Here is a 26,777-nt window from a genome sequence, read left to right as displayed (position 1 = left end):
CTAAAGGTGTCCATTGCTCCAAAGGGCTGTTTTGAACAAAACTTTGGGAAAGAGAGACTCTGACCAGAGAAGTCTCCTTGGTCTTCATTTGAGCTCTCGGCATCTTAGAACTTCTGGGCAGTCCTACAAGTGAGCTCTCCTCCCTGGCCAGATGCTAGGGACCCGCAGGACCAGAGAAAGGAGAGGAAAGCAGAGACACCGTTAGCTAGGAAACCCAAAAGTCATGAGATGCACAGAGATATTTTGCTTCCCAGAGAGATTAAATGATTATTTTTGGAGGTTTTTTCTTTTTTTCCTTTCTCCAGTAGCTGCACAGATCTCCTCCATCTGAGTTCTCGGTTCCGTCCCCACAGCATAGAAAGCTCCAGCATTCCCGGCCACGCTCCCAGAAGCCTGCAGCTCAAGGAGGAGTGACACCTCTCTCCCTGCCTCGAAGCCTCCCCCACCCAGCAGCCAGCCAGACCCCAGTGTCTGCCCGTTTACTAACATTTAATTTCTCAGGTCCTTACCCCCTTCTCCGCTCCTGGTGCGCTCAGCTGTTCTCCATGCTTGCGCACTCCAGAGCCGTCTAGCTAGAACCTGGGACAGCGCCTGGTCACTTGCTTTGTACGTTCAGCACTACCAAACGGCTTGCGGTTCCCCGCACAGAGTAGGGGAGTTTTCATCTTAATTTCTTTTCTCAGGCTACACCACCTGTTTGCAGTGTCTTCCACCTCCCTGCCTCTTCTTTGGAGGCATGTTCATACTCATTTTTTAAAATTTGTCATCTGTTCTTGGAAGAGGCGGTCACACCCTTCCTCCCTATCCCTACCCTCAGCCCGTCATCCCTCTCCAAGTGCCCAGAATGCACTGTTCTCATCTGTGTTGGAGCGCTTGGTATGCTTTGTGTATCTGTCTGTACTGTCTTCTCCCACGGCCCAGCAGTTTCTTGGAAATTGGCGTGTGTGCCCCATTCACCTTTTTTTTAAGATTTTATTTATTTATTTGACAGCAGGCAGAGAGGCAGGCAGAGAGAGAGGGGGAAGCAGGCTCCCTGATGAGCAGAGAGCCCGATGTGGGGCTCGATCCCAGGACCCTGAGATCATGACCTGAGCCAAAGGCAGAGTCTTTAACTCACTGAGCCATGCAGGCGCCCCAGCCCATTCACCTTTCTATCTCAACGACCAAGGAGTAGAAGACATAGCAGACTGAAAATAAAGATTTGTGGAGATATATTCAAGGATTCAGACAGTCTTTTAGCTTTTCAACCACGGAGCTGATTTTTACTGTGAGCAAGCTTTCCTAGATTTGGCATAGTATCCGAGTAGAATTTAACTGAGCAACTTCTACAGAATTGATTTCACACTAGGAGCAACTGTGTTTTTATCAAAAAAAAAAAAAACCCAAAAAAACAAAAAAACTCTTAAAATAAGAGGGCCAAAGGAGCTTGTGGGAAGCTTGCTCTTTTATTTTATTCTTTCATTTGAGTATAGTTGATGAGGAAGCTTACATTCTCTTAGTCTATAGTAAGATCAAAAAAAAAAAAACAAAAACAAAAACTGCATTTGGTGTGGAAGTCTTTTGTCAAAGATTGCTTTTCCTTCCTACCCACTGCTCTTGATATTTTACTTAATTTTAGAGGTAATTTGAATAATAAGAAGGTGCTGAAAATAAGTTGCTTAAAGGCATTGGAAGGTCTTACAGGTGGAGTGACTAAAATTTCCAGATGTGTTTTAAATAGTAGAAAGTTGGTCCCTCTGTAGTCGATGTAAAAAGGAAATGTGGATCTTTTCAAGACTTGTATTATCTTTATAATAACAGATGTACCACTCTGTACAGACAGAAAAAGACACACATCAATTTGAAAGTGAAATTATTAGAGTAGCTTTTCTTCCAGGGTACGCTTTTTGTCCGTCTGTGGCTCGCTGTGCCATATATAGTTAGGGTTTTAGTAAACAAGGAGTAAATAAGAGTATCTGGGAAGCAAAATTTGTAGAACCCTGATCAGGATATAATAGGTCTTTAATAAATGTTCGTTATGTGTTTCTTCCTATTAATAAGCTGACTGACATTTGTTTTAGAGAAAAATACTTTTCACAAAGATGTTATGTATAGGCTTTTGCATCCTTTGGGTAAAACCAGGTATAAAAAGCAAAAGGGCTTTTCAAAAGATATTTTGAACAAGCTCTAACTATGGAAGTACTTGGCTTTGTGTCTTAAATGGGTTTTTTTTTCCCAATTATAAAGATAATAATACATGGTTAGGGGTTTTTTTTGTTTGTTTGTTTAAGATAAACTGTCTAGAAATGTATAGCTTAGGACAAGAACCCTCCCCTAAACCCATCCTTTCCATAACACTCACTGCTGGCTGTTTGCTGGGGAAAAACACAAGAGCGATCATGTCACACGTATGGTTTTACAACTGGCCCCTTCAACATAGCATCCTAGACTTTCCCCCGGGTCCACGCGACGTGGTATCTTATTTTATTGTAGTGTCATAACTCATTTATCTTTTCAGTTTCCAAATCTTGGACATTTCAGTTGTCCCAGATTTTGCTATAAGAAACAGCATCCTCATATGGTCCCAAAATATGAACATTTAAGAGATTTTTAAGAAATTATTATGCCAGATTATCAGCCAAAAGGCCATACCAATTAAAGTCCCCACCGCCAGAAATGAGAATGAAATGACTGTATGTAAGAAGGATTGGTTAAACCTCACGGTCCTGAAGTTCAAAGAGACTGTGGGGCAGCTAATGAGCGATTTTTATGTCCATGCCTACCCTGATGTCTAGTCCTTTCTTGACATATCTGTCAGGCCAAGTTTTGTAACCTTTCTCTCATCCTTCCAGGCCATTCTTGATGTGACAGGATGGTAGGTAGAACTTTGAGAGGACCAGAGGACCAAACTCTGAAGTAGCCTTTAAAACTCAAAAAAAAGTCTGTATTCAGGCTTCGAAGTATGTAGGATCTGCATGACCTTCTCGTTTCTTCCTTTTTTTATTCTTTTTCTCTCCTTCTGTTAGAATGATCTTTACTTGGGTGCCTGGATGGCTCAGTTGGTTAACCATCTGCCTTCAGCTCAGGTCATGATCCTAGGGTCCTGGGATTGAGACCCACATCGGGCTCCCTGCTCTGTGGGGAGCCTGCTTCTCTCTCTCCCTCTTTCTGCCACTCCCATTGCTTGTGCTCTCTCTCTGTCAAATAAATAAATAAAATCTTTAAAGAAATATATACATATAGAATAATACTCACTTTGAATGCAACTCTAAAGTCAGTGGAGTAATTCCACAAGCCCTTTTCTGCCTCAGAGAAAATGTTAGAAACATCATTTCATCTTATTTTATTTTGCTTTATTTACCTACTGCTTTAAACTCCCTTGGACCTTTTTTTTAAATGGATATTTTTATTCATAAAAATCCTTTAAATATTAAAGCAGCCAGAAATGATTGCCCACTAACTATTTTATCAGTGATCAGTTTAAGTCATTTATTTGTTTGGAGTGTGGGAAGACATCTTTTTATCTCATTTCCTGTTTTATGGTTTAACAACTGGACATGTTCTTTTCCAAAAAAGTTGTTGAAATCCCCTTAACTCTCATTTTGGAAGATCATCTTTATTACCAAAGATCTAAAATCAAACAATCAAAGAGAAAAAGGATCCTGAGTGGTCCAGAGTAGATTGCATAGTATCCTTTACATACACACAAGCCCAGGTGATACGTACGTACTATAACGTGAATGAAAAAATACATTGTGCCTGTAACTGTTGCACGTTAGAATATGTACATGTATGTATATATATGTACCTGTATTTTTGGTGTGTATATATACATTATGCATGATGTATATTCACTTATTTTAGTATATCTATAGATATTTCCCATGCTGTTGGAAGATAAAAGTTCATGGGAAACATGGTGATTTTTGGTGAAGACACAGCAACTATTATCAGATTTTAATATCTTCTAAAGTCGTGATGTTGGATTTTCCGAGCATGACTGCAGTAATAACTGAGTTTTATAACACTCCAGTGAGATACAAATCTCAGTCACAATCTTGTTCATTTTTCAGGCTCACTGACTATCATCTTATTGCTTTGAATGTTTTCAGCTAACTGAGATGTTCTTTAATCCAAAAATGAATGAATGAGTGAACGAGTGAATGAGTGAGTTTCTTATCTTTTATAGTTAACTTGCAAATTTAGCATATTTTCATGTGAAAGCATGTTCTTCTAAGTAATTAAGCATCCTCCTCAGCGAGGAGTTACTAAAAGTAAAGTCTCACTGTGTTGAATGTTAGTTGCATTTGGCTATGTTCTTCCTTACTGAAGGTGCCCTCCTATCTGCTGGAGAGAAGCAGAAGCCTTTCTGAAATCACAGAATCTTTTAAAAGTTCTGACTCCAGAAAATTTAGTTTTTGAAAAGAACCCTGACCATGCCCTCGAGAACACCTTCATGGGTTTTCCGTTCTTTAAAAATCGATCTATATTCAACAAATATTAATGTTGATGATACACATGGTACAACTGTGTCAAAGGAGGTAACGCTTGTGCAAGTGGCCCATTGGAATCAGATGTTGGCTCTCCTGTCAAGAACGTAGAAATAATCACAGCGGAAGGGAGAAAGTGTTAAAGGCTATAAGAGGCGCATCCAAAATTAGATAGAAATTCAAGGTGATCACCTCCAGGTGGGAAGAGTTAGAAAAGCTTTGGGGGAGAGGAGAATTTGAATAGAGCCCTATAGGGCGAGTGAAATTTGGAGATGGAGAAATGTGAAAAGGAGATGGAAAAGCAAAGATGTATTAAGGCAAATAACCAAAGCACATTTACCTTCAGAAAAGTTAATTACGCTGTTGATGGAGGAGTTCACCGGCGCCCCAGCTTTCTTGTGTGTGTTTTTTGTTTTGTTTTGTTTTATGAACCGAAATCATTCTGCACTTGATCTCAGCCAAAAGGCCGAGAAGTGATGAACCAAAATCGTTCTGGGTAAAATGCGCATGAGCAGTAGTTCTAAGTTTTTTACGGTGAACATTTTCGAATGTAACTGAATCAGCTCACAAACTTTCACGAGCCCACCGCCTGAGAGATCTGACAGTTCTCAGAAGGCTGCCACACCTGCTTGATTGGATCCTTTTCTGTTTTCCTGCCCAAGTCCTGGCCAAGAGAATCCAGGCCCAGGGTCCCGTGACAGCCACGTACTTGAGCATGCGGCTCTAAAAATAGGGTGATTTTCTTGTGTAATCCCCATGCCATTTTACCACACATCAAATATGTGGACATCTTCTTGCTGTTTCCTACCCAGCACCACTCCAGTTGCCTCCCTTTGTCTCAAACATAAATGTGGACAGTGGCTCTGTTTGAGTCAGGATCCAAACTGGACTAAGGACCTAGAGCTCTCACCTTCCGTCCTTCTTTTGGCCATGCCGTTCACTCCTCGAAGAAACCGGGTCATTCGTCCAGTGAGAATGCCTCTCTTTCTAGATTTCTCTGCTTACTCCCTTGTAGCATCATTTCACTTGCTGTTTTATCCCTGTCACAGGCATTTAGCACTGAAGACTTATAGTTCTAAAGATACGATTAGATTCAAGTTCAGCTCTGGTTTGACAAGGATATTTTGCTGCTCTGTATTTCTAACTGCCGTCAGCAGGCACGTTTCTAGCTGTCATGACGCCACGAATGCTGGACCAGTCATTTCATTAGGAGTTGTGAAATGGTAGATTTATTCTAATTAAGTCATTCCTTTCCCATTTATTAGCTGAAATCCCTCAATAAAGACAAATTTTTCTTCAACAACTAGGGGATTTCGGTTACCCTGAAACACAGCTCGTATAAGAGACAGGATAAATGCTTGATTCTTTCTTTTTACTTGCCACACTTTAGTCTGAAGAGTTGGAGTTCATGCCATGGTTAATCTCCTGTGGTGACTGTTGAGTTTTGGTTTTAGGAAGTACTCTCTCGCTCTCCCCCTCCCTCTCTTCCTCGTTCTCTCTCCCTTTCCCCTCTTCCTCCCTTTCTCTTTCTTTCTCCCTTTACCCCTCCCCCCCCCACACAAATCTTTTAAATATCCAAATGGTCCCAGCTTCACTGATGGGTCTTTGTGTGGTCTTCTGGGGTTTATCACAACCTCATTCACCTTTGATAGTTCTCTCACTTTCTGGTACGAAATGTTCCTGGTTTATCTTCTATATTTACTGACCACAGACCTGAAATTAGTCATTCCTTCAAGGACACTGGTTCCTTTTTATGGGGAATGGTTTTTAGGAATCACAGTCTGGTGCTAGAGGTACTCATTGCTACTAGGGACATCCTTGCTTCTAGTCCTTTACAATGAGAGCAAATTATAAATCTATGCCGTTATTTCCAGCTAAGATTTAACATTACTGTTATTTCTTTGAATTTATTTCCACATCCTTTCTTTTACATTAGAAGTCTTGATTGTTAACGGCCTTAACATATTACTTATTTGCTTTATTCTACAAGAACTATATGAAAAAGTAATGCCCTTTTAATAATGATTGTTACTAGAAGCAACAATACCACTATTACTCCGATTAATAAGACTGCTGAATAAAGTTAAAAATTCCTTTTTTATTTATTCCATATTTTTAAAATTAATTATTTTTTATTAGCATACAATGTATTATTTGTTTCAGGGGTACAGGTCTGTGAATCATCAGTCTTACACAATTCACAGCACTCACCATAGCACAGACCCTCCCCATTGTCTATCACCCAGCCACCCTATCCCTACCCTCCACTTCCTAGCAACCCTCAGTTTGTTTCCTGAGATTAAGAGTCTCTTATGGTTTGTCCCCCTCCTGGTACCATCTTGTTTCATTTTTTTCCCTCCCTACCCCCCATAGCCCCCTGCTCTGCCTCTCAAATTCCTCATATCAGAGATCATATGATAATTATCTTTCTCTGATTGACTTATTTTGCTCAGCAAGATACCCTCTAGTTCCATCCACATCATTGCAAATGGCAGGATTTTGTGTGTTTTTGATGGCTGCATAGTATCCCATCGCATATATATATATATATACACACACACACACACACACACACACACACACACACACACAACATCTCCTGCACTGTCGGTGGGAATGCAAGCTGGTGCAGCCACTCTGGAAAACAGTATGAAGGTTCCTCAGAAAGTTGAAAATAGAGCTACCCTATGACCCAGCAATCGCTCTACTGGGTATTTACCCTAAAGATACAAACGTAGTGATCCGAAGGGGCACGTGCAGCCAGAGGTTTACAGCAGCAATGTCCACAATCGCCAAACTATGGGAAAAACCCAGATGTCCATCAACAGATGAATGGGCAAAGAAGATGTGGCATTCCATTTGTTCTTAAGATAAATCCACTATGGATGTGTAACCACAATGCTATCCTCCTAACCTCACCTGAATTTTTTTTTTTTTCTGTGTGGTTTTATCACCAGCATAATATACTTGGAGGTTCCTTTATTTCCATTTATTTTCAACTGGTAAGCAGTTTCATGAATTCGGTCTACTGCACATGTGAAGAAGTGACTTGATTCCAAAGTTGAAGCTCTGATGAGACCAATCCAGAGAGATCCTGCCGTCACGTCTTTCGCCCTACCCTTATTCCTTTCACTATAAATAGTGACCCCTTTTGTTGATTTTAAAAAAAATATCCTTCTAGTGTATCTTTTTGCAAAAATGAAAAAACATGCATTATTTATGATTTATCTGAGTATCAATACCCTTTTAGGATATTTTACAGATTTTGAGCATTCGACAATACAAGTACAATCATTTGGGTATCTCCTTTGGAAGTGAAGATTCAACAATGGCTATATTTTCCTCTAATTACTTCATGCAATTTGTTTCATTTTTCAAATAGGTCATGCCTGAATTAAAAGATAAAATGTTTCCTACTTGATATGTTCTTGGGCTATGACAAGATAAAATATCCGTTTTATGAGATGATGTAAATATTCAAGAGGCAAGCCATGAGCTTGAGGAATTAAATCCATTTACAGTTGCGTTAATTATATGAATGCTAAAAGTTGAGCTGTGAGGATCAAGAAGAATAAGGAATAATGATTGATTTGAAGAATCAACATAAAACCGATTCTCATAATTGTCTTTGGGTATTTGTTCCTTTTGATCAAATGTGAAATATGGAAATGACACTGTTGCAATTTGGCATTTTAAGCACTGATACTCTAAAACATCATTTATCGTATATTTCTTACTTCCACATAACCAGTGACGCTAAAACTTAGCAACTTAAAGCAATAAACGTTTGTTACTTCCTAGTTGCCTATGATTCAGGAGTCTGGGTGATTCTGACTCAGGTCTGGCGTCTGGCTGCTGCACAGGGCAGTGGAGGCCTCCCCAGGGCAGGGGCAGGGGCTGGGAGCTCGCTGTTGGCAGGAGGCTTCCATTGCCGGGCACGTGGGTCTCGTCCAAAGGCAGCTTCTGCGTCCCCCTGGCATAGCAGCTGACTTCCCCAGAGCAAGTGATCCGAGAGACAGCAAATCAGAAGCGTCAGTGTCTCTCCTCCCGTAGAGCGGATGCTGCCCACCGTTGTTTTCACAGAACCCTGTTAGTCCTGCAAGTCAGCCACCGTCCAGGGGATGCACAGGGCAGGAGGGCTGGGACATGGGGCCCTCTGAGGCTGATTGGCACTCTTCGAGGTAGCATTTCGTTTTCTTTTTGTTTTCTTTTCTTTTCTTTTTCTTTCTTTCTCTTTCTTTCTTCCGTCCTTCCTTCCTTCCTCTCTTCCTTTCCCTCCCTCTCTTTCTCTCTTTCGATTTTATTTATTTATTTGAGAGCGTGTGAGCAGGAGGAGGGGCAGAAGGAGGAGGAGCAAAAAGCCTGAGGCGGGTCTCAATCCTGGGACTCCAGGGACGTGATCCTGGGTCACTGAAGCCTGGGTGGTTCAGGTGCCCTTTGTACAGTATTTCTAGGACTTCCAAAATGAAAAGAAGAAAACAAAACAGTGATGCTTTATAAAACCACTGTGACCCAAATAGGCAGTTTTATAGTAATACTAAAGTGAAATCTCAGTGGGCTTTCTGTGTGTGTTGTGAGGAGTTAGTGTAAAACGCAACACGGGAATTTGTCTTATGTTATTTCGGACGGTACGTGGTGTTTCTGAGATTGACTTAAATGTCAGTGCTGAAGAGGAAAGCAAGTTGTGGCTTAAGGAACTTTTTTTTTTTTCAATCAAAGTGGTTTTTCTTCCAAGCAGTGAAGAACTTGCCTGTCCCAAAGTTTACATGAAGTTCCTGGAGGTGATTACAGCCGTTTCTACCCATGGCTTTATTTTGTTCCGTTTTTTTAAAAACGGCTGTTCGCTTTTAAGGGTGAATAAGCGAACCATTGAAAGGGAACTTTTGAACTTTGTATGCAGGTTAGTAGCCAGTTATGGGGGCTTTGATAATTCAGATTACTGCCTTCCTAGTGTTTGCACACAATAGCTGAATAATAAGGATCATTAAACCCCCTGGGCGGACTTATCCAAATTGTGTTTGCCTCTAACCTCGGAGGCTCCATGTGGCTGGAGAGGTGAGGATTGGCTCTTTATTGACTTGTCAAGCTGTGAGTTTGCATTACAGGCCAAACAGCCCATGACCCATTCTGTTTCTTTCACTGTTTTGTGGTGGGGAAACAGGTAAAGAAATCCCATGGAAAATCCCTCCTTCTACACGTTTTTATGAATAACGCCAGTGTTTATAGCAGTTAGGGCACTCTGATCCAATCCTCCCCGAGATGTAAGGTTAGCAGCATGGAGCCATTGTGGGACACAGCTGTGGGCGGTGTTGGTTACTCTGAGCGACGTTGCTTAGTCAACAGAAAGCGCTGGGGGAGAACCTGCCGTGCAGTTAAGTAGGGGAAAAGGTGATACTTCAGGGAGAAAATTAGAGAGAAGCAAAACACTGTTCAGAAGCACAGAACAGTGGAGATTGGCAGTGAAGGCCCGGAGGAATCTGGAGTTATTTTTACAGTGATCTTAATTAGGTTAGGTGATGATAACTTATCTCACAGGCGATGAGAAATTATATCATGGTATACTGTTTATTTTTCCTGGAATGTGCAAAATTGAAGAGATAATGAAAGGATTGTTCTTAAAGCTATGTATCTGGTTACCACAAAAGTCACCTAGCAGCTAAAATCAAAAATAACTTCAGACTCTTGTGTATTTTCTCATGGAATGCAGAGGAAGGGGGAAAAACAAGTCACTTTAGTGACCACTCTGATCTCTTGGAAACAGACAATTAGGACAGGTTTTGTCTCATCAACACTGAGAACCCACTTGAATGTTCATCCTTTTGCCACTCAGAACATTTGAATGGCCCTGCCCCATGAGGCGATGGCCAGTCTCTACACCCACTGGATGTCCAGCTAAAACTAAACCATTCTCGGGGGCACCATCCACAGGCCTTAGAGGTTAAGAGATAAATCTAAGAGAAATGGAAGAAAATGAAAGGGCCTGGACTCAGGCAAAGCGGATGATGTTCATTATGTGTTTGGTAGAGCTCAAAGCAACCTGAAAGCACTTCCAGACAATAGTTAGATCAAAACCTTCAAGATGGGCTTGATCCTGACATTGATGTGATCATCATTCTTGGTGTGAGGGTCAGTTCGCAGGTGAGGAACCCGAATCCATGCTGGCAAATAGAAATCTCGGTGGCCTTGGAACTCTTCGAATATGATGATTGGAAGGCAAGCAGGAAGGAAAGAAAAGAGGAAATTGACCTCGTCTCAGATCTTTTAAATCAACAAAATATTCAAAAGCAAAATACTTATTTTTAAGAATTCTTGAGGCAACAGTAGGCCTTACACTTATTAAAGTTGATGAATGTGTGTTAAGACACTGTTTTATACTGCAGATAATTAAAAGACAAGTATATCCACCTTACTCCTAAGAAATGTCTGCCGAATGTGGGTGATGGACACAGATGTGCGCGTATTTGGGACACAAAGTAACTACACACATTGTCGTCCTTTGAAAAGAAAAGAACCGAGATTGTGAACCCATCTTAATCTCTCCCAGCTGTACAAATTTTTGATTTAATTGTGTGCCAAAATAGCATAGCTTTATGGGGTTCTCCTCCCTTGACCCTTTTCTTGTTGATCTCTATTAATGATGGTCCACTCCGCTTAGTGCACTCGCTTGAGCGGCTTTTGAATTTAGCCTGGACTTCTGTGACCAGACCGTGCTCAACATTTGGCTGGAAGGCTTTAGCCAAGCCATTGTGTTTTCCCAAAAGGTTATTAAATAATCTATAGCATGTGTACAGAAAAGTGGACAGATCATAAATGTGCAGTTCAAACCATCACTCACAATTCCCAGCAACATTTTGGATGTATATATTGTGGCAAGTGTTTTTAACTTAAATTTTTTATTACGTAAGTTATATGTGATATTTACAGATAAACCAAAAGAGAAAAAAAAAACAAAACACTTACCACTATATCAGACACCTGAAACTAATACCACACTGCGTATTAACTCTACCGGAATTGAAATTTTAAAAATACAAAAATTAAAAAAGAAAGAACCACCTATAGTCCCCCACATGCAGAGCCAGTTTCAGGGCATTTTGGTGGATATTGTTTTGAACATCTTTCTAAATAACACACTCGTGCATTCTTACTGGCTTTTTTTTTTTTCCTTACAAAAATTGGGTTCTCTTACACATACTCTCTAAGTTTCCAGGAGGTAGACATCATTTATGTGTGTGCGTGACTTCTTCAGATAACAGTGCCGTTTTGTTTATCTTCACTTATTTAATCGATCCCCTATTTGGGGGTATTTTAAACTGTAGTCATTGTAGTATTGGGGATTTTCTGCAGTGATAAAACAATGCTACAAATAATCTTCTTTACCCATATCTTTGCATAGTTGTCTAAGTATTTCCTCAGGATCGCTTTCTACACATGGAATTGCTGGTCCGCACTAGGACCTTTTTAAGGTTTTGGTAACCATTTAGAAGGGCTCTACAACCATCCCTCCCACTCCCCCATCTTGAAATCTTTTAAATCCGTATCCAAAAAGGTACTTTATTGTTGTTTTCACATTCATGTCTTTGGTTGTAGAACTTTTTTTTTCCTATTGCGGTTTCTGTTTCTTTCACTGTCACCTGCTTACGTCCTTTGCTCATGTTTTAGTGAGAATGTTTGTCTTTTTGGTTTTGATTTGAAAGAACTCTTTATATCCTAGGAACCGAACTTTCTATCATGTACATTGCAAATAATTTGCCTCCATTTTGTCTTTTGCCTTTGCTTAAGATATTGCTTAAGGTATTTTGTGTATGATATTTACGATTTTTACACAATCAAATCAGTGTTTCCTTTTATGGTTTCTACGTTTGCGGAGATACTTAGAAAATCCTCTTCTACCCCAAGATTAAAAACATATATTTACTTGTCTGTTAGGGTATTTTAATGGTTTTATGTTTTCTTTTACCAAATATTTAATCCCTTCAGAATTTATGATCTAAGATATACCCTGTAATTTGAGTTATCTGTTTTCCAAATTAACTACACCGTTTTACAATTCAGACAAAGCCAACTCTCAATTTTGTATGATCGTTGTCTATTAGATCACGTGAATACCTAAAGAGAAGTTTAGGTTATAGGTTCAGCTGTTTTCTCCAGTAAGCATTTTTCCACTGGAATAGCTAATAGTGACTTTGAAACAAAGTGATGATCAGAGAGGAACAAAGTCTCTGCATGTCCTTTTGTAAGTCCCCACCCATCATTCCTGTGAGTAGGTAGGAGACGGAAAATGTCCTTCCCTCCAGTCTCCTCCTCTGGTGGATATCTTAGATTTCTGGGTGTATTTCCACCTCTGGTCCTCACAGATCACAAAGCTGCTGCTTCTTCCTGTCCTCCTCCTGTTCACCCCCCTCTCCCGCCCATTGTCTCTGTGGAACTGACACCCACAGGTGCCTGGGTCTCCCCCACCCCCCTAACCTGTCTGGTATTTCTCTGCATTTTCTCCCTCTGGCTTTACTGACACCCCACGTTTTCCTCTCCTGTCCTTTGTCCGTCTTTCTTCCCACATCGTAGTGCATATGACTTTGCAGGTTTTTTTCCTGCAATTTTTGTTGGCTAGGAAAATTCCCTGAATGTATCATTTCTAGAAAATCACTACTTGCAGGACCAGCTCTAGTTTAATAAAATTAAATATGTTCAGATTTATGAGGTGGTTACAAGTGCCAGTTACCAGGTTAGGTGCTGGGGATACAGAAAGAAAAAGACCCTACATTTCTTTGAGGAGCTCCTAGCATAGCCAGGGTAACAAGCATGTACGTGTACAGACTATTCAAATTATTCTTCGGCCTTATGGGAATTGTTTGCTCAGGTTTTTTTTTGGAGTGGTTTTTTTTTTTTTTTTAAAGAATTTATTTATTTATTTGACAGAAGAGATCACAAGTAGGCAGAGAGGCAGGCACAGACAGAGAAGGAAGCAGGCTCCCCGCTGAACAGAGAGCCCAATGCGGGGCTTGATCCCAGAACCCTGGGATCATGACCTAAGCCGAAGGCAGAGGCTTAACCCACTGAGCCATCCAAGGCGCCCCATTTTTGGAGTGTTTTTGAAAAGAATGAAGAGTCTGTATTTGTTGAATACAGAGTTTAAAATGTCGATTGGGTCAGTTTTGTTATTTTTGTTATTTTGTTCAAACCTTATATATTGTTACTGGGTTTTTTTGTTTTATTTTGTTTTTAGATTTTATTCATTTGAGAGAGACAGTGAGTTGGAGAGGAGAGAGGCAAAGGGGTGGGGGATCCAGGGGGAGGGGCAGAGGGAGAGGGAGGAGCAGACTCCCCACTAAGCAGGGAGTACCATGTGGGGCTCGATCCTAGGACCCCAGGATCATGACCCAAGCCGAAGGCAGATGCTTAACCAACTGAGCCACCCAGAGGCTCCTCTTTACTGTTTTCCTTTTGTTTTGATTTTAAAGATTTTTATGTATTCACTTGTCAGAGAGGGAGAGGGCACAGCAGGGTGAGCAGCAGGCAGAGGGAGAAGCAGGCTCCCCGCTGAGCAAGGAGCCTGGTGTGGGACTTCATCCCGGAACCCTGGGATCATGACCTGAGCTGAAAGCAGCCGCTTAACTGACAGAGCCACCCAGGTGCCCCTTTCCTGGTTTTTTGACCGCCGACTCTGTCAGTTCCAGATAGATACCCTGAAATCCCCAATTACACTGGGGATTTGTCTGTTTCTTACAGTTCTGTCCGTTTTGCTTTCTATGTTTTAAGGGTCCATTTCTAGGTGCAGTCCAGTTTTAAATTGTCGTATCTTCCTGGCACATTGGGACCTTTTATCAGTATGACGAAACCTTCATAACCACTGGTAGTTCTTGCCTTGCCGTGTGTTCTGTGTGCTGTCACGTTTCCTTGTGTCCCCATGGCTCGCTGGCTGGCCAGTTCCCTCCGCCTTTCCCCTGCTCTCTTTTCACACGTGCCTCTTACAAATAGCCTCCTGTTCGGTTTCCCGGCTTTACCCCTCTGACCAGTAAGTTGTTTAGAGCATTTACATGATCTAATCATTGACCTTTAGAGTTACAATCCCCCTTATTTTGGGTTTTCTATTTGTCTTATTCTAGGTTTCTCCTTTCCTTCTATCAGATTGGTTATTTTGTTTTAACATTCCATTCTTCTTCATGCGAGTTTGGAAGTTACACATATACCTCTGTCCTAATCTTTACATAGTTATCTAGAAATTACCGCATTTGAAATTTAATACCTTTAGACCTCCTTCCAGATAACAGAAGTGCATTAGAGGGCTTTAGCTCTGTTCATCCCCTGCTGGTTTATGTATTATTGGTTCCCTGTATTTTATCTTTTTTAAATAATGCCATAACATATTATTATTACTGTTTCCTTTAGTCAGTGTCTACGTAACTTCACCAGTATGTTATCAGTCTTCCTTGCATCTCAGACTTGACGGGATCACCTTCCTTTTCCTGAAGTTCTTCTTCTAGAAAAGAGGTGCTTGGGGTGGTGCACAGGCCCTCAGAATGTCCAGCTTTTTGGTAGTTTGCACGTCAGAGTGGATAGCAATGAAATAGGAAGCCCTAATAACACACTTTTTCTCCATACTAAATGATGGTCGTTGTCTTGAGGGAAAGAAAGCATTTGTGTGATTATTTAAGCTGCAAGCTTAGCCAGCAGCCTTTCTCAAGATGCCATTTTTACTTGAAAGAGCAACTGACAAACGATGGTTATTCAGACTTGGATATTCGGCCAACATTTCCTCAGAAATGAACAAAGGAAGCCCATTGCTTCAAAGAAGATACCTGTGAATATTTGTCATAAATGATAAAATGGCAACTTTTAAGTAAAAATTAGAGCCTTGGAAAACATATTCCAAGTTGACAACTCCTCGGTACTCCAGGACAATTTTTTTTTAAAGATTTTATTTATTTATTTGACAGACAGAGATCACAAGTAGGCAGAGAGAGAGAGGAGGAAGCAGGCTCCCTGCTGAGCAGAGAGCCCGATGTGGGGCTCAATCCCAGGACCCTGGGATCATGACCTGAGCTGAAGGCAGAGGCTTTAACCCACTAAGCCAGCCAGGCGCCCTCCGGGACATTTTTGATGAGGTGATGGTAACACGAACAAGTGTGAGATTTTAATATTGTGCAATGAAATGTGTAAATATTTGGAAGATCTGTGTAAGTCCGTGAACCAGTATTACAAACCAGTGCATGATGTTATAAAACCCTGTGTGAGTAAAAGAACCATTCAGAGCGCTAGCTGTCCTGTGAATTTTAATGTAACGCAATGTGGAGAGCTTATTAGCAATACGGTTTCAGAGTGTACATAGCAACTAACTTAAGAAACTATCACTCACTGCATTTTGGTGCAGTACTGAAGAATTTACACAATTATCTGTAAAGGCCATTAACACACTCCTCCCCTCTGAAGTTACGTATGCATACATTCAGGAGATTTGCAAAAGTATAAAGCCTAGCATTAGTCTTCTCCCAAATTGTTTTTGTAAAACATGTTATCTGTTAACATGTAATGGGTTTATTATTCTTTCTTTTAAATGAATTACTAATTTTTTAAAAATTCCCAGTTTTGATTTTTTAATATGGCAAATATTGATAGATACAGTGCACATTAGCACAAGCTCTTTGGGTTTTTCAGTCATTTTTAAGAATGTAAAGCGGTCCCTAAGACCAAAACATTGGAGAATTGCTAGTTTAGAATTTCCTTTAGTAAGGACCCACTGTTGGCAAGTCCTTAGGTTTTGCTTGCCTGAAAATGTCTTTATTTCATCGTATTCCTGAGAGATGTTTTCAAAGACAAATGCATTTTTCCTCAACACATTGAAGATGTTATTCCACGGTCTTCCAGTTTCATTGTTGCTGAGGAGAAGTCAGCCGCCATCTGTTTCTTTGAAAGTAATGTTCTTTTTCCATTCTCACTGCTTTTCAGACTTTCCTCTTAATATGTTTTGTAGTTTCACTCTGATGTGTCTAGGTGCAGATCTCTCTTTGTTTATTGCCTGGGACTTGTTGGCCTGCTTAAGTCTGTGGGTTGGTTATCTGCCATCAGGTCCGTAAAAATCCTCAGATACTCTTGTTATAATTTTGCATCTGCCCCATTCTTTCTCTAGAATTATGATTAAATGTGTACTAATTATTAAACATGTCGTAATTGATTATATTCTCCCCTTGTCCCTCCAGGCTACATTCTAGATCATTTCTTCTGTCTACTTACTGAGTTTTTAGTTCTCTCATACTGCTGAGGGTAAATTTTGAGTAAATTTGTTGCTATATTTTTCGTTTCTAGGTCAGTTCATTTCTTTTCAAATCTGCTAGATCTCTCTTTATAACTTTCTATTACCTGCGGGTAATGTCATGCTTCGCCTTTTATTTTTTTTAACGTTGTAGGCAGAGTTGCTATATAATTGATAATTCTAGTCTCTGTAGGCTTTTTGGGTCCCTTTATTCTGTCTGTTATCTTCTGGTTGTCCCTGATGCTATCTCTTATGTTTGGTTTTCTTTGATTATGTGCTCCCTTTTTTTTTTTTTTTTCCTTAGTAACCATCTGCATTAATAATATAAAGCCTAGGGGCACCTGGGTGACTCAGTTGGTTAAACTGCTGCCTTTGGCTCAGGTCATGATCCCAGAGTCCTGGGATTGAATCTTTAAAAATAATAATAATTTAAGGCCTAGATTTTAAGTTATTTCCTCTCAGTGTTTAGTGCTGGGTACCAAGGCACATTGCATGTCCAGAATACTTTAAGTACAGTGTCCCAGACCAGCAGAGCTAAGAATTCACAAGGCTCTGATTCATTCTTACTTAATCATTGTAGCCCGCTGGGAGTTTTTAATGTGAGATGGGAGTTCTGTTAGACGTTCCACTTTGGCAGTCCTGGGCTTTGAAACCTGTCCTCTTTATCAAAACCAAAGATCAGAATTGCAGTATGCACACACGCCCTCGGGGAGAAACATCTGTGTTCTACTTACCTCTCTGGCTTCTTACTTTTCCTTTAGTTTTGGTTCCAGCACCTGTATTTCAAACCATTATGGGAAATTGCCTCCAAAAATAGTGTGTAACATTTTAGTCTAACCATAAAAATAAGGAGTGCTTGCTCTGTGGATATAAATATGCCCAGAGTGAGGTCTTTAAACTCCCACCTTATGTGTAAGGCAAAACACACTCAGTAAGCAGTGAGAGAGAAAGCATAGTATGTTGTTAGGATCACAGGTTCTGAAATCAGACTGCGGGGGTTTAAATCCTGGCTCCGCCTTACAGTAGTCTCTGAATTTGTACAGGGTTCGTAATCTCTGTGGGCCTTGGTTCATGAAAGGACAACAGTCAGAGTTTTTGTTGTTGTTGTTGTTTTTAAAGATTTTATTTATTTATTTGACAGAGAGAGAGATCACAAGTAGGCAGACAGGCAGGCAGAGGGAGAGGGAGAAGCAGGCTCCCTGCTGAGCGGAGCCCAATATCAGGCTCGATCCCAGGACCCTGAGATCATGACCTGAGCCAAAAGTAGAGGCTTAACCTGCCGGGCCACCCAGGTGCCCCAACAGTCAGAGTTTTTAACTGCATTTGGCTATTGTGAGGATCGAGTGAGTAAGGCAAGTAAGCATTTCACACGGTGCCTGTCGTGCAGTTGGCTCTCCAGTGCCGAGAACAGCTGGGTACTTAGTAAGTGTTCAGTAACTACTCACTGTTAGTTGTAACAAGCAGTACTGAGTGTCTTCTGCACAGCCTATCTTAAATGTTCTCGGTCTTTGTCTGCATTCAAGTTAAGAGAGCAGTCACACTTGCATGAGACAAATGGAAAGCAATCAGACGGCATTAATTATTTGCTTACATCATAGAATTTTTAAAATAATTTAATGTTTTATAAACTTCTGACGAGGGGTGCCTGGGTGGCTCAGTCGGTTAACTATCTCCCTTCAGCTCAGGTCACGATCTCAGGGTCCTGGGATCAAGCCCCGCGTCAGGCTCCCTGCTCAGCAAGAGTCTGCGTCTCCCTCTCCCTCTACCTGCTGCTCCCCCTGCTTGTGCGTGCTCTCTCTCTCAAATAAAAAAGATCTTAAAAATAGTAATAAAATAAAATTGACATCAGTCTAAAATATCTAGTCATTCATAAAAAAAAAACCTCTAATGAGAGTAGTGAAGAATCAGTGCTTTCTCAACAGAGACTTTGAGAAGACGGAAGCATACAGGCTGGCAACGGTGATAGCGTTCTGTGTGCGATCTGTGTGATCTGTGTGCGATCCGTGTGATCTGTGTGCAATCCGTGTGATCTGTGTGCTATCTGTGTGATCTGTGTGCGATCCGTGTGATCTGTGTGCTATCTGTGTGATCTGTGTGCGATCCGTGTGATCTGTGTGCAATCCGTGTGCTATCTGTATGATCTGTGTGCGATCCGTGTGATCTGTGTGCGATCCGTGTGCTATCTGTGCGATCTGTGTGCGATCCGTGTGATCTGTGTGCGATCCGTGTGCTATCCGTGCGATCTGTGTGCGATCCGTGTGATCTGTGTGCGATCCGTGTGCAATCCGTGTGATCTGTGTGCGATCCGTGTGCTATCTGTGTGATCTGTGTGCGATCCGTGTGATCTGTGTGCGATCATCCCGAGTGACAGCCGTCAGCATAATACGGCTGTTCACACGTTACATTTGATGGTGCGGGGCATGTTTCTCTCTGTCCAGGCTCTCACTCTAACCTCAGAGGCAGTTGTCTGTATTGTACTTTGTTGATCAGCAAAGCTGGGCTTGGAAGGTTGAGTGTGGGATAGTAGAAAGAGGAGGTTGGTTGGTCAGTCATTATAGGGACCAACTTGGGATTCCTGGTAAAGATGAGAGCGTGCAGTCCTGGGACCCAGCAGCTTAATTTGTGGGACTGTATAGCGTTGGGGAAATTCTTGAACATGTTTCCAGTCAGGATGTTACATTTATAAGATAGTCTGTTTTACCCTCAGTAGGGCAGTGGGCACAAAGCTTTTGACTTATTCATACCACGAATACTATATAACAATAAAGGTTAATGATACAGATCTGCATGCATCAACATGGATAAATCAAGACACCTAAAACTAAGTGGGCCGCTGGTAGGTAACCAAGTAAGTTCTGGAGCTCTAATGCAGAGCATAGAGATTATAGTCAATATTACTGCACTATAAACTTCCAAGTTGCAAGGAGGCTAGATCTTAAGTGTTTGCAATACAGAAAAGAAGTAATGAGGTGACCTGATAAAGGCATTTGCTGACCCTACTATAATAATCACATTATTACAATACTACAGTCACCGCAATTTGTATCAAATGTATCAAACTAGCACAGTGCACACCTCAAACTTACACAAGGTTATATGTCAAATGTATCTCAATTAAAAAAAAACACTAGGAAAAGCTAGTTGCAAAGAATAAATATAGTACAATATTCTATTTATATAGTTGGAAAACTAAAAACAGTGGTACAGTAAATACTGTTTGCAGGTATCTACAAAAAAGCATCCTTGCTGGCTTGAGGACATGGGTTCCTGGCGGGGAGGAAGGGAGCTCAGAAGCAAATGTGGGGAAGGAACACGTCTGTGTATCTCTCTTTCCTAAGCTCTCTGTGATGCTGTCATCTCTCTGCTTGAAATTAATATGTAACTTTTCTTCTTTCAAATAAGGAATCTTATTTTAAAAATGAAGAAAGAATTTGGAATCGAACAGATTTTGATTCAAAGGCTGTTAACCACGTACCCCCATTCCTTTCTCTAATCCTGTTCCCTTGTCTGTGAAACAGGATCGTGGTAACTTCTTCGAAGTTGTTGGGAGGACTGGTTGAGGGGATAATTGCCAAGTGTCCAGGATGGTACCCACCTTGGTACAGATGCTCAGGCACAGCATTTTGAAATGACTTCTCCGGGGTCACGGGGCTAGCCTGTGCCAGATCTTAGCCTGAGCTAAGTCTGCAACCGCGTGAGTCTGGTATATGGGGATACACAGAGACCCGCCAGCTGGAAACGGCAGGAAGGGAGCGCTCCCAGGGTCACGCCCCTCACTCCTGCTACTAACCCTTCCCTGCAAGCCTGACTCTGACCAAGTTGAGAGGGGAATGTGGGGACCTTGCACCCCCAGCTCTATAACTGTCCCTGGACGCTCACGCGGAAGAATGTTTTGCTCCTCAAAGAAGAAAGCTATTTGTGATAATGTTCTAAATGCCTGGTTTGGCTCCACTATCCCATTGTGACTTCTCCTTTTCTCTTTCTTATCGACAGCGTCATCAGCAAAGTGGTCCCAGCCCCTGAAGCTAAGCCAGCCCCTTCGCTGAGTCGACCCAAGACCCCGCCACCCGCCGCAGCCCCCGCCCCTGTCCCCATGCATGTCGCCCCCGCGCCGGTGCCTTCACCGCTCCTCACGCAGTCCGCCGTGGCCCCCGCTCTGATGCCAGCCCCGTCCCCAGCCGTCTCGGGAGCCGGAACATCCAAAGCGCCGGTCCGAAGTGTGGTCACGGAGACCGTCAGCACTTACGTGGTACGCTGCCTTTTCCTTCTGGAGCAGTTGAGGAAGAGCACCTAGGAGCTCACTTTTCCACCATGAGCATGTTCTCAGCCAAAAAGCTGTGTCATATGTCATTACAGGATTTCGGAGGAGATTCTTTACGACTGAAAAGATACTTTCCCCTGCATTTTCAAGCTCTGGGCCATAGAGTATTATATAAGGTGTTTGCAGATTTAGTCTCCATAAATAATATCAAAACATTGTTTTTCTTTAGTTTATATTGTTTTATACATATATGCAACAATGTCAGTGCAGAAATATAGGGATGAATAGTGATATCTAAATCCCACATTGAATTTCTTGATCAAGCAATTAAATTATTCACTTCAGAGTGTAAGTTACATCATGTGCACAGATGTTATGGGCCAGATGCTGTTCCTGGGTAACATCGCTAATTACGGTATTTATTGGCAAAGGTCTGGAATATACCAGCGCTCGCATGGTATGGAAACGAGCTTGAGTGCGGAAGCACGTCTGCAGATGGTCAAGCCCGGCTTGTTGAATGAATTCACGCTGTTGTCACGGGGCTCTTTTCAGGTGTTTTCCCCATCCTGAGCAGTATCAGGGCTTAGTCAAACCCTGAAGTCAATCTAGTAATGACAGGTTTTTATAAATAGGTCCCTTGGGCACTGTGGAGTGACAGACACACAACGGAAAGATTTCAGGCCATATAGGCACTCTGTGTGAGATACTGCTGGGACCACCAAATGTGTAAACTGTGGTCAGCTTCCGGGTGGCACGGGCCGGTCCGAATAGATAGGATTGGAAAGTAGGACTCAGGGTGGTGCTTATAAATCAGGTAAATATTCTATCTCTTTAAGGCATTTTAGAAGGAAGTGTCAATAAATCATTATACATATGAGGCACTATGATGATATAAAGGATAAGAAGAAAATCTCAAAAGTATTGAGAGAGGATATAAAGACATGAAAAATTAACAGAAAAATATTAAATTGGCAGTTCAAGACAAAATTAGAAGATGCGATAAAATCTGTGATCATTGGGGCGCCTGGGTGACTCAGTTAAGATCTGACTTTGGTTTCAGCTCAGGTCGTGGTCTCAGGGTCGTGAGATCGTGCCCCGCTTCAGGCTCTGCACTGGATGTGGAGACTGCTTAAGTTTCTCTCTCCCTCTGTCCCTCTCTGCTCATGCACACTCTCCCCCTCAAAAAAAAAAAAAAGGTATAATCATCAAATTGACCCATTCAAGGACCAGTTGTTCTGGGTGTTTAAGTTGAGGTCACATCGCTGCAACACTGCAAGGTTGGTTGATCAGGAAAGAGTTTATATTTTACCTCTTCTCCCTCCATTGCTTCCTCTGTAATGAGGGGTTCATGTTAGACTAGCTGATCAATACAGTGTGTTCCACCTAAAATTTGTGATTCTCCAGCGGATTGGGCTAACTCCTGGAGATGGATCTGATTGGTGCAGGCAGCGCGGATGGAAAACTTTTATCTGCTCAGAGACATTTGTAGACAGAGACCAAAATGTGTGATTTGGGGGCAAACATGGGCTAGCAAGCAAAAATGCCACTGCCTAATAGTGGGACTTTGCTGTTGTCACTTACGTTCCCCAAGCTCCGGTTTCCCCATCCGTCCCCTATCCAAGGGTTTTTTCACGATGACTAAACAAAGTAAGATGTTGGAAAGAACTCAGTACACTGGCTGGATGTTAGTTATTAAGGATCCTGGGCCAGTTTCTTGTGTAGCAACAGAGTCACGGCCTTCTCATTTCCAGAGAGGTCACCCAGCAGCCCAGCTGGCCATGCATGGCCACTTCAGGGCACAGGACGCTGGATGCGTCCAACACCTGGATGGCTGGCACCTGGGAACCGGTGGTCCTCCGCCCTTAGACATAGAGGGGGCTAAATCCGAGCCGTAGCGGCCCCGGTTTCTTTGGGAGGCTTTCATATATGAAGCATCTGTGTCCGCAGCACGCCCATCACACACAGAGCCGTTCTTTTCTGAATATCTACTCAGTGTCGTGTTTGAAAGCATAGAAACCAACTGTTCCTTGCCAAATAAACTGAATGAGACTCTTGGCCTTTTTACTGTAGAAACTTTGAAAATCAGCTCATCGTCGTTGCTGTTTTTGGAAGGCCCGTCATAGATTCGTTTCTTCCAAATTGGTTTTATTAATGTGGGATTTGAGGAAGCGACCTAATTCGGGGTGCTTCTTGCTGGGAGCTGCCAAGTTAAGGAACGCAAATCCCAGAGCACAGCACGTCTATAGCAAATGATGTGAAAACAGGTAGCTCGTTGGCCGTCTGCACCCCTTATTTTATTTGCCCTTTAGTTGATTGTGCTTTAGTTGAAAATGTCATAAAGGGAATGGAAAGTTACTTAGTAACAGCTCTTTCATATCCTTGATCTTATCAGCCAGTTCAGGAGAAGGGCTTGGCTAATAAGTAATGAGATGATACGTGCACACGGGGCTGCATACATTAATGCCGTGCCTGTGGATGTAACCGAGCAGGCTGCCTGTGGCCGAGGCGGCCACTGCCATGATGGCCTGAATCGGTACCGACCTACATGCTTATGGTGGCTTTTAGAGCAAAGTGGCTGCCGGTCATGTAGTTCATAGAACTGGTTCTAAAATGCTGTGTTTTTATGACTTACAAAAGAGAGTTGAAAAGCCGCATCAGAAATATCTTCTCACTGAGTACTTAGTGGCTCTCTTTTTCACGGGATCCTGGGGTAGTGATGACGGCGACCATGAATGACTTCAGTAAATGGTTAAAACCACTGGCTCTCTTTTTAGTTTAACTTGTTTGTTTATGAGGTTCACGGGATAAAGTGATAAGGTAGTCATTCTTACCCTGTCCTTTTTTTGGTTCTTTCTTTCCCATTCCATCTCTGTTTTTGCCTCCTCCCTCCCAACTCCCGCCTGCCTGTTCCCCCTCAGATCCGAGATGAGTGGGGGAATCAGATATGGATCTGCCCCGGATGCAACAAGCCCGACGATGGGAGTCCCATGATCGGCTGTGACGACTGTGATGACTGGTATCACTGGTGAGCACTGTGGGCAGGGCCGGCCCCCGGGGGGCTCTTCAGGGCACAGTGGTGACCGCTGTCCATCCTGGTCATGCTCGCAGTTCCACTATTGTCCTAGGAGCAGTGCGGGGAGCAGAATCACAGTAAGATTAACATGGGATTAATGTTAAGGCTAAAGTCAAGAACCTTTGGACTGTTGTTCTTCAGCCTAAATTCCACATATTTTGCTTAGCTCAAACCGTAAGGCTTCCCTTTCCTTTTTTTCCCCTCATTCTCCATGCGGCAGCACTGGACAGTAGCATGGAGGGAAGCCCTTGGTAGACCTTTGGGGAGGTGCGGGACGAGATGGCTGGTCTGCTTTTCATACCTCTCCCAGCTGCGCCCCCAAACTGAAGAATCACTGCCAGAGTTTACACAGAGAATCTCCCCATGTTACACTTTGAACATCAGATATAAAAAGATTGAAATCTATTCAGTTGCACGATATGGGACACCTCTAAGATAAAAACCAGGCCACTGCTCGGAAGAACTGGCCCATTCTGGCTGAAAGGACGAGTGACCGCCGGACCCCCAGCAGGGCCTCCGCAAGGGCCCCCTGCAACCCGGTAACCCACATGCCCAGCAGCAGCGCTGCCTGCGTTGGAGCTCCCCAGCCCGGACGCCACTAAGTGGGCCATGGGCCTAGAAATTACTTAATGAAAATTACTGACACACATAGGGAAAGGATATATACATAAAGCCGGTTGATCAAAATGTTTTCTCCCCCTGCCCGCGTAGGCCCTGTGTCGGAATAATGGCCGCACCGCCGGAGGAAATGCAGTGGTTCTGCCCCAAGTGTGCCAACAAGAAGAAGGATAAGAAGCACAAAAAGCGAAAGCACCGGGCACACTGACATGTCCCGCGGCGGGGACGAGCGGCAGCGCCTCGGAGGGGAGTTGGGGCCAGCCCGGCATCCCGCGTGCACCCCACATTCCCGCAGAGAGCGGGTCTCGGAAGCCCGAGGACGAGAACACAGCGTCCACCCTGGACCGGGCCCCGCGACAGACCGGCCTGGGCGGCCCAGGCCACGTGACAGCAGACGGACTCCAGGCGAGCCGTGGCCCAGGACCGCCACACCCCCGCTTTTCTATGACCAGTGACAAGTATTATTAATAAACAGACCGTCATCTTCCCTTCTGATTTTCTTTATTCTCTCCAGGGCCTTTTCGCTAAGGTGTTAGCTGAGAAGACAATGTGTCAGCCGCCTCGACTGTCACTCCCGGACGCCGCTATTCTGTACAGTCCGCAGCCCGTCCCCCTCTCTAGTAAGATAATCACATGAGAGAACAGAAACTCACCGGGAGCACCGGTAACTATTTTTGTGATGAAAATATATGATGCTTCCCCACCCTACCCCCGTTTTTAGTACTAACATGTAAAATGTTCAGGCTTTTGTGAAATACCTTCTATTTTTTAAGAAAAAGGTTTCTATCATGTCCTGTTTGCTTTGGCGCAGATTATTTTTGTTGACTCGCACGTGGTTTCTGCGTCCGTGGCACCTGACCGTGGCGCTCCTCCCACGGCTTCTACATGTCATCAGCTTGTATAAAACCCCCCATCCCCGACTAGAAGATCTCCCCTCATGTAAATAATAAATATTTATGAACTAGTTATTTTTTAAATTTTTATCGTGTTTAATTCTGGCTTTCTCTGAAATCCACGGTGATTTCAGCCATGTCTGTAATTGGCTGCTGTACATACGCGAAGAAGGCTAGACGCAGAGCCATAGTTCCAAGTAACCTACCTAGAGTTGAGCCCGCGCTGGGCCCCGGACGCTGTGGGGGAGAGGGCCCTCGCCGTCAGAAGGACAACAAGGCAATTTAAGTCTGTACTTTATGATTTGAAATTGTTTTGTTATCTCTTAAGTTTCTTTGACTTAACTTACTAAACGGACATGTACATTCCCCAAAAGTTAAAAAAAAAAAAAACAAAACAAAAAAAACAAAAACAAAAACAAAAAACAAAAAAACATATATACTGTAGCATTTTGTGTTTATATTGTTTTATTTCTGCAAATCTGTTCATTGAGATTGTGGTTTAAGGCTGAAATGAAGTATATTATGAATTTTTTTTTTAAAGAAATCTCATCAAATTTCAGGGTATCACAAAACTTTATTATATTACTATACTGCCCACTATTTATTATATGTTATAGATGTCTGAGAGATAAACCAAATATTTTATTTTTAATGTAAAACATCAAATTTAACTTTATTAGCATATTTTAGCAACTTTGGAATAAATATGGACTTTTACTTGATTTTGAAATAATCCCAATTTGGGCCAGTGTAATGGATATCTTGAATGCTAGAATATGGGCTTTGAACCTAATACAAATATATTAATAGAAATTGTGAATTTTTTTAATGCCAAGTAAATTGATATTAGTGTATGAATTAGTCATATTTTAAAACTTATTATGTGGTTAGAGAAATGAGGTTTTCTGCCATGAATGTTAAATTGCAAATCAGTGGAAACGGAGCCGACCTTTTCAGGGTGCAGTATTTCACTGCCCTCCTTGTTCTAGAAGCCAAAATGTTTCTGTCCCTACAAAGAAACGAAGCATCTATGTTGAGCTATGTGTTTTTTGTTTTGTTTTGTTTAATTCATTTGAGATCATCCTAAATACTTTATACAGTATTTTCACATGCACAGATATACCCATTAGTGCTTTTTGGAGAGGGATGGGGGGTGGGGAAGTGCAAAATAAAGATTATTGGCTATTTCATAGTTTGCTTTTCCATTTTCTTT

At 42.2% G+C, this 26,777-nt stretch overlaps 1 protein-coding gene across 2 annotated transcripts in view; it reads left to right on the top strand.

Annotated features, from left to right (window-relative positions):
* TAF3 (TATA-box binding protein associated factor 3) overlaps positions 1-26,777 on the top strand; it is a 170,085-nt gene that overhangs the window by 143,179 nt on the left and 129 nt on the right. The window contains exons 5-7 of one of the 2 annotated variants that reach the window (XR_006819758.1): positions 20,713-20,968; positions 23,899-24,005; positions 24,765-25,335. Coding sequence is in view for 1 of the 2 variants with exons in the window: in XM_046013706.1 (XP_045869662.1) it covers positions 20,713-20,968; positions 23,899-24,005; positions 24,765-24,879 (478 nt within the window). In the remaining variant the exon portion in view is untranslated. Of the gene's footprint in view, positions 1-20,712; positions 20,969-23,898; positions 24,006-24,764; positions 26,723-26,777 lie in introns of those variants that run through there. The other variant, XM_046013706.1, reaches the window with a different exon arrangement.

The sequence above is a fragment of the Meles meles genome, chromosome 7, assembly GCF_922984935.1.
Source record: "Meles meles chromosome 7, mMelMel3.1 paternal haplotype, whole genome shotgun sequence".
Classification (NCBI taxonomy): domain Eukaryota; kingdom Metazoa; phylum Chordata; class Mammalia; order Carnivora; family Mustelidae; genus Meles; species Meles meles.
The sequence above is the reverse complement of the archived record's forward strand: the minus strand, read 5'-3'. Positions and strand labels throughout refer to the sequence as shown.